This window comes from Eurosta solidaginis, chromosome 1, assembly GCF_040869045.1.
Source record: "Eurosta solidaginis isolate ZX-2024a chromosome 1, ASM4086904v1, whole genome shotgun sequence".
Classification (NCBI taxonomy): Eukaryota; Metazoa; Arthropoda; class Insecta; order Diptera; family Tephritidae; genus Eurosta; species Eurosta solidaginis.
The window spans coordinates 24,706,305-24,714,969 of record NC_090319.1 but is presented as its reverse complement, the minus strand read 5'-3'; the positions used below and the strand labels follow the sequence as shown (position 1 = coordinate 24,714,969).

The window sequence follows — 8,665 nt, the reverse complement described above, 5'->3', positions numbered from 1 at the left end:
ATCTCAGAAGGCAAAATTCAGAAGTCAAAATTCAGAAAGTAATCAGACGACAGAAAAAACATTAGATTTTTCTCAAAATTCAGAAACGTTCATTTATTTGGAAGAAATTATGTATAATGAAAAAGTAGTAAAATCTAAAATTTTAAATTGTGTGCAATGGCAAGCATGTAATTAATCAAATCTTTTCGCATTTATCCTTTTGAAATGAATTTACAATGTTAAAAAAACGAAGTCTTTATATTTTATCTTGCAATGGCTCGCCTCCAGCTGAAAATTACTGCAGTTTTGTTTCTGTTATTGCATGTTTGTTTTTTATTTTATTTGAAATGAAATTATGAAATTAAATATTTTAGCGTGTGTCCCAAACGCACTTCGAATGACATTGTGCCACCTTTCGTTAGAATTATTTGTACGGACTTCACCCAATTTCCATAGTTCGATTGAATATGACGCGTTCTTTCGACGTTGCTATGTTCCAGGCTGAAAACAATTTCAGAAGTCAAAATTCAATTTTGCGCAAAATTTAATGTTTGTTTGCTGTCTGATTACTTTCTGAATTTTGACTTCTTAATTTTGACCTTCTGAAAAAAGAGTTCTGACTAATGTTTTCTGAAAAAATGTGTTTCCAAATTTTTGTTTTCTGAATTTATGGGGGGAACCAGATGTCAGACCTCATCATCTATGGTAATGTTTTTTGCTGTCTGATTACTTTCTGAATTTTGACTTCTTAATTTTGACTTTCTGAAAAAAGGGTTCTGAATAATGTTTTCTGAAAAAATGTGTTTCCAAATTTTTGTTTTCTGAAATTATGTGGGGAACCAGATGTCAGACCTCAACATCTATGGTGGCGTCAGCAGCTTCGAGTCCGACGTTTCTTTCATTAATGGTAGTCACTAATTTAAACCAAATTTCGAACTTGTTGATGTACTTGATAATTCCGGTATAATCTCCGTATGCTTGTGCAGTCAAATTTAGCTTAAGTAATACGTTTAGTGCTTGTGTTAATCCTGGAACATGGTTTGCGAATGGTCTGATTGCCTAAATTCTAGCCGACCACCTAGTGTCTAAAAGACTGTGAAGAGAGCTCCGTACATTTTCCTTGTGGACTGCTGCTGAAAATAGTAAAACATTTGTGTACAACTCCGAAGAAAATAATTGCAGCCGTACAACATACTGCAGCATCAATACCACATAAATTGGGACTGTGGGTTGCACAAGGCGAGTAATCAGCATTCGAATTTTTGTCGAGAATGTGACGTAGTGCTCCGTTGCAAGCTCCTTTCATATTGGCGCCGTTATCGTATCCTTGTGCACGACAACCTTTTATGGAATTTCATGTTTACCTAGAGTATGGCAAATTAGATTAGCGATTTTCTGACCAGTTTTTTGGTTACAATTCACGAAAACAAAAACCGTTCTTGAATTGTAACATTTGTTGCTTTCGAATTGAAATGGAGGTAGCGCAAAATGAACGTAGTCTGTTCAACGTGACTAGCATCAGGCGTAGCATCAACGATAATAGCAAAATACTTGGCTTTCTTGCCTTGATCTAATATAGTTTCCCTCACGTGCTTTGCACAAATTTCTATAAACTCGTTCCGAATGTCTGGGGGAAGATAGTGAACTTGTAAACGTTTGTGCTGCTGTTTCACAACTTTCTCCAAATTATCTCTAAATATCGGATCATAATGGCTTATGAGATCTTAGATGCCCAAAAATGTCCATTGTTTCGTTCACCAAGATATATACTTTCACCTTTGAAAGCTAGGCCTCTTTCACCCAAAAATAAAAAAGTATCCAAAATTCTATATTAAATTTCTTTCCACTTTTGAGTTTCAGTGATTAGCTGTTCATTAATAAGTGTATCAATTGTAGCCTCCTTTTGAATTAGATTTTGTAAAGATCGCCATTGAATATAACATTTAATGTGATCTTGAATATTTTCGTGTGCTGGCAGTATATAGTATAGCTTCTTCCATACCTGGAATTTCGAATATCCGCCAGGACAACAAATTTTAGGTCGATTTAAAGTATTGGGGCTTAACAGAAGACATGGTAGGCAATAAAAAGCATTGCTACTGGCACTCCACACTAACCAGTCACGCTCCACTTTCTCTCCATTTGGCAAGATTCTGTTTAACAACGAGGTAGGAAATGCCTCGTCATGACGGTCACGTGGACAAATAACAGGACACTTTTGATGACCTCGACGAATTATTTCGTTTACTTTTTCAGATCGCAAAAACTCATTATTCGCGGTACCGATGTCGAAGTCGTTTAAATAATCTGGACTTTGATACAGAGTTGGTGGTATTGTTGGAAGACATTGTGAAGATGAACCTTCATAAGTGTCACCACGAAACCTTAAGATTTCGGATTCATGTAAACATATATTTTTGTTTGATGTTTTTATTGTCCCCTCACTGTTCGAAGGCCCAGGCAAAAAATCACTAACAATAGTCGAACCGGATGCAGGACCTGAATGGTTTTGTGCCACCTGCCAAATGAAATATGTATTCTTAAATTTTAAGGAAAAGAACTTTTCTAATTATTTTTCACACATCACTATAATATTAAAACGAAATTCAGATAATCGTTGCTTTTGAAATTCGGCTTAAAAATTGCACATGGAACAACTAAAGACTCCTGAATTAAAAAAAAAATGTATTAGTACCTCTAAATCGCGGCCCCCCTCAGATGGCCCCGGGGGGCTTGAACGTTTGCCAGTTTTCTATATATCCTAATATGGCCGAAACAGATATCCAATATTCCGAATTGATATCCTTCATATACGTATACAATATTTGGTATATGTGAACCTAGGTATAAAAAAAACGATTTGAGGGTGGGTTGGTTAGTCGGGCAGCATTGGGAGATACCTGACCGAAATAGCGCTCTAGGCGCCATTTTGATATACTTTCAGTGTGTGGTGAGGGTGGGGTGGGAATTAAAGAAGGTAGGGTAGAGAGAAAAGGAGAGCTGTAGAAGGATGGATATGGAACTTCAGAGCAGCATAAGATAGTGTTGCGAAAGAAGTGAGGAAATAAGGGTTTTTAAAAATGTTAAAGCAACACAGACAACAGTGGTGATAAATCAAAATCCGCAGTCTGCTTGTTTCTCCTTTATTGTGAAATTTTGTTGTGCTTGTTATTTTGATATTGTTTGTGTTGGTTTATTGCTGTTTCTGTAGATGTTTTTGCTATTGTCGTTTTTCTTCTTAGCTTGTTGTTTTAAGTGTTCGTTCCTATAGCTGTTGGCAATATTTTTGCCACTTTTTTATTTATGTCTGTTTAAAGCTTTTGTTTTTTAACGATACTCCGAAACTCTATTTAAAAATTTTACCATCTTTATGAATTGAGATGTTTTTCTTTGTGACTCAACCAATCCAAAACGGCTTAACAGATTTTGCTGAAATTTGGAATCCAGATAGCGCATAGTCTGGAAAAGATCCCCTGGCTATATTCTTTCTCAAAAAAGAGGAGGTACCACCCCTTAGTCATATACAAATCGTGGACAGTGCCAGGGAACTTCTCTGGATCATCCGAACTATTTCGGTTTGATTTATAAATAATGTCGGCATCACTTCTACCCTGTTTTGGGATTATTTTGAATTATCTCCGGATCACTTCGGGATTATTTTCATTAGTGATTTTGGGATTATATCCGGACTATTTCCAAACCATTTTGGTATCATGGAGGGCTCTCTTCATGGGGTTGTTTTCAAAAACACTGTACTATTTCGGAGCCATTTTGGCATCATTGTGTGACTATCCCAGATCTTATTGGCATTGTTTTCGGAAACACTGGAAAATTTCGAAATCATTCCGGAACCGTTTTTGAATTAACTGCGGATTAAAACGGGGTTTAATTCGGGATATTTTCACGATTAATCTCGGTATGGTTTCAGGACTATCTTCGGAGCATCTTTATCATCATTAATTGGCGCTTAACCACCTACGCGATTTTAGCTAATTCCCATTTGGGATAATTCTGGCACCATCTGTGGATCATTTGGGAAATATCTTCAGATTATTTTAAAATTGTTTGAATTATCATATTGCGATGGTATCGACAGCTTTCAGGATTGTTTTACAATCTTTATAAGAATCATTTTGAGATTATATCCTCTCTCCAATATTTACATGCCTTTTCCTTGGACAGCCAGAGTTATTTTGAAAAAATGCCTTGGTTTTAATTAAAAATTATTATCGCAAAGATAGCAAGATATTTGAAATAAAATACGCTTCATCTTTTGTCATAAATCCATTTTAATAATTTAACAAAATAGTATATAAATAAATATTAATAACAAGAAAAATTATAGCAATTTAAATAAAAATGGTTACCGACGTCTAAAGCCACCAAAACCTCCAAAGCTTTGTCCGCCGAAATCTTCTAACCCTTGACCGCCGAAACCACCAAATCCTCCACCGAAACTAGATGCCGACGCCGAAGCGCTTGTACCACCAAAACCACCAGCCCAACCACTGCTAGGCCATACTTCAGGCGCCGAAATATGAATTGGTACAGGCAAAAATTTCGTCACATGCACTGGCACTGGATGAGGCACTTTTATGGGTACCGGAACCGGTACCGGTACCTGCACTGGTGCCAGTTGATAATTGTTTATAACATGGCTTGTGGCAAAGGCACCTGCATAACCACCTCCAAAGCCGCCACCACCGAATTTTTTGTAATGCGCTCTTATAGGTGAAGCGATTATTCCAACGAGCATTATTGCAGAAAAACTGGTGATTTTCTGGGGAAGAATAAAATCAAATTTTAACAACATCGAAAAAATAAAACAAGGAATGATACGTCATGCAATCTTTTATGTGTAAGTTATAGAAAAGAAAAGGAAGGAATAGAAAATAAAACTAAGAGCAAAAAGAAAATGAAATGATAACAACCGTTATCGACGAGCTATCGGATTGTTAACGACTGTTGATAGTAATCGTATACATTTATTTAGGATGAGATATCGGCTTGTTATCCATCTATTATCGGTTTGTTTTCGACGTGTTATGGGCCAAGTTTAGACGAAATAGCGGTTTGTTATCGAGAAGTTATAAATTTACTATCGATAGCAAACGTTATTGATGACAATTCGGTTTAATATCGAAAAGTTATAGAAAAGAACCGATTTGTTATCGAAAACGCAGCGATTTGTTAATATAAAAATATGTATCTTTTATAGATTTATTGATTTGTTATCGAAAAAGAATCGGTTTGTTATCGAAAAGTATGGAATTGGAATCGAAAAGATATTGAAGCGATATCGTTATTTCAATTTTCTTTTGGAAAAACATGTCGAATTATTATCGATGTTTTGTAATCGAAAATATATCCATTTTCCATCGGAAAGAAAAAATATCGACTTCGAAAACAAGTCGATAGCTTTGCGATAACAATTCGGTATTTTGAATATTTTTCCGATAGCAAATAGATATTTTATCGACAACTAATCGATAACAAATCTACGAATATCCGATAAAATAAGAGCCGCGTAACTTTTCGTTTCATAAATGAATTTTTCTGAATCATATATCGAAAGATTAACGAAAAAATATCGATTTGTTATCGGAAAGTCATCGATTTGCCAAAATATCGAGTGTTATCGATTTTGTTCGGAAAAAAATTCGATTTTTATCAAAAAATATCGATGCTTTGTTATCGAAAATATATCCATTTGCTATCAAAAAGTTACCGAAGAAAAATCGATTTCGAAAACAAGTCGATAGCTTTACTAAACAATTCTATAAAAAGTAATATTTTTCCGATGGCAAATTGATAATTTTTCGACAACTAATCAATAACGAATTGATATATTTTTGATAACAAATCAATGACTATCCGATAATAATAAGAGCCTCATAACTTCTCTTATTTATAAATGATTTTTTTAGAATTATGCTATTTGATTCCAAGATATTCCTGAAATTATTATTACTTGAATGATCGCAAAATGATCCCGTAGTGATCTTAAAATAGCTCCGAAATCTTTCCAAACGCTTTCCCAAAACAATCCTGAAAAGATTAAGAAATAGTGCCTGCGATCCGGACATAGCCGATATAGTGTTTCTGGATTAAATTTTGAAAAATAACAATTGTTTGCAGACCCTTATAATAACCTAATGTTAACTGTACATTATGTTAATTTTAACATAACAGAAGAGAGATTTACCATTCCCCACTCCCGAAACCTATTACCGTCACAACTTACGCAATAAATCACTATACACGATCTCAGTGATAGTGAGAAAACGTTTTAAAATAAAAATTTATCCCTGAGAAAGATCGAAACAATTAAAAACAAAACATATCTCACTGAGAAAGCCTTTTATTCTTCTTGTATAAAAGTTGTTATCCGTAATCAGCCGAATTGCTTTTTCTGGTTAACCGTTAAATGCAATCACTAATTAAGATTATAGGTTCGAAGCTTCTCCACCCGAGCTGTATTACACCATGTATTATAAAACATATTTGAATTTTTTCATCTTAGTTTTCTTGTGAGGCTTATTCTGCAATTTATGGACCAAAATTGTTCTAAATATTTCGAAAGTTTTTTCATTATCACTAAAACACCTTTTCATTTCGATAACTACATACTTCCGATTTACAACCGGTAAATGATAGAATTATAGTTTTAGTATTAAATGTCCAAAGCAGATAAAACCCAACATTTATTCACGTACAACATTTCGCGGTCAACTTACGAGACTTCCCATCATAAAACACGAATCCACGAACAAAGCTTATTCACCAAAAAATTAAAACTGAACTGTGCACAAAATGCGTATGAACTTTTATATTTCAGAGTCAATGTTTTGGCCGAAATGATCACTTATCATTGGCATTACAAATACAACGTCAAAGAGGCAGGGGAATTTCGATTTAATAAGTCAAAGATGAAATTTTCCTGTTTTGAGCAAAAACCAACAACTGGAATATAATTTTAGCACTCATGGCTAGATGATTTTTGAGTAATAAAGCAATAGGCAAGCAGTTACACACTGGTCCATATGGCCTTCACTAGCGGTTAAAAATTAAAATTTTGAAGTATAATCAAGCGAGAATTTTTCATTTCCTATCGATGATAACTCTCAATTTTGGTAGTAAACTTTGTCAAAAACTGAAAGACTAATGAAAAAAATGTGTTTGTAATTATTTTTAGGCAAATCACAAAGTATGCTATCCAACGTGATTTGTAATGTGTTTGTGGTTAATGGTGTTAATGGTGTTTGTGATATAAAATTTTTGTGTACATTTATCGTTAGTGTTTTTTGTAAAAAAAAATGTTGTTAATTTTTAAAACTTCAAAGAACTTTTGTAACAAAATGTAAAAAACAACGCCAGAAATGGTATCATTAAATGCATTTTTGTGTTCACGTAAAATTAACTTGCAAAGAAAGTTTATTCACAAAAAAAAAAATATTTTATTTTTTAAACTTTAATTAAAATTTTTTTTCCGAATTTAAAAAAAAAAATGGGTTCATTGACAAAAAACCGAAACAATTTTTCCATTTAAAATAAGTGTTGTATTTCTTAAATTTAAAATTAAAATTTTTTTAAAAGCAGTTTTTCAATTATCTAACCTTTTTCGAACAACAAAAAAATTGTTCACTAGCGAAACCCAAAAAGAATTTTTCCCTAATTTTTTCATTCACAAAACAAAAAAAAGTAATATAACAATTTTTTTAATTCTTAATTTTTTTCCGCCGCTAGTGGAGCTAAATCGACCACTGTAAACTTTGTAATATGAAGAGTAACCGATGTCAAGGCGTATAAAAATATTTGTATTGAATGTGAGTAAAAGACAATCAATGGCGAGAATGAACGGAAAGACTTAGATACATATCTACATTAAAGTGCCTTATCTATATTTTAATATTTAATGAACTTTTGTTAAAAAAGAGGCGAGGAAGTGGGCCCCATGCTACTTGGAATGTTGTTTGTAAATTATTATTTTTTATCGTTTTAACTTTAGGTTTATTGACTTTCACCAGTAATATAAAGGATATAAGTCAAATAAATAAAGGTCATTGACATTGCCACAAACCGGCTCCTCCTTCCTTCTCCCCTCCCGCGAAACAATTTCCTCAAATCGTGATAAATCCAAGGCTACTTGTCCAAAACAAAGAGTTGGACTGCGGGTCATATAGATCAAGCTCTAAAGACCCGAATTCTTTTGAATCGTCGTTACTGTGTCTATTTAACTTAACTAATCTAAATCATATATATTAAAGTTTAAACAGTTTTGAAAAAATTAACAATGGCAATGGAATATTTTTCCAGACTGCTTGGGGTCCTTTGCGATACCGTTTGGTTTTGTTTCATGTGCAGAACTTGCAGTTTCGTGAACATTGCATGAACATTTCGGTATAATTTCGTCATGTGTGCTCTGGATCAACAGACCTATTTCTCGTTGGATTTAGGAAATATTATATTCTTTGCGGAATTGATTTTGGTTACTAATTTTGAGCCATCTTGGCGTCATGTCGGGGCTTTTTCCTGATCAGTTCGAAATTTTTTTTTTGGAAATATTTGGGATATTTCGGGATTATCTGTGTAATATTTCTGGATTATTTTCAGGGATATTTCGAACTAATTTCGCGATAATGTTACATATTAATTTGAATATACATATACGTTAAGATTTATGCAT

General features: G+C 33.6%; 1 protein-coding gene across 1 annotated transcript; it reads right to left on the bottom strand.

Annotated features, from left to right (window-relative positions):
* Window positions 1-4,248: 4,248 nt before the first annotated feature.
* Window positions 4,249-6,817, bottom strand: LOC137238921 (keratin, type II cytoskeletal 1). The gene is made up of 2 exons (XM_067763945.1): window positions 6,717-6,817; window positions 4,249-4,759 (listed from the first exon to the last, which is right to left on the bottom strand). Exons 1-2 carry the CDS (start codon window positions 6,729-6,731, stop codon window positions 4,343-4,345), a joined length of 432 nt encoding a protein of 143 aa, XP_067620046.1. The 5' UTR covers window positions 6,732-6,817; the 3' UTR covers window positions 4,249-4,342.
* Between the last annotated feature and the right edge of the window lie 1,848 nt (window positions 6,818-8,665).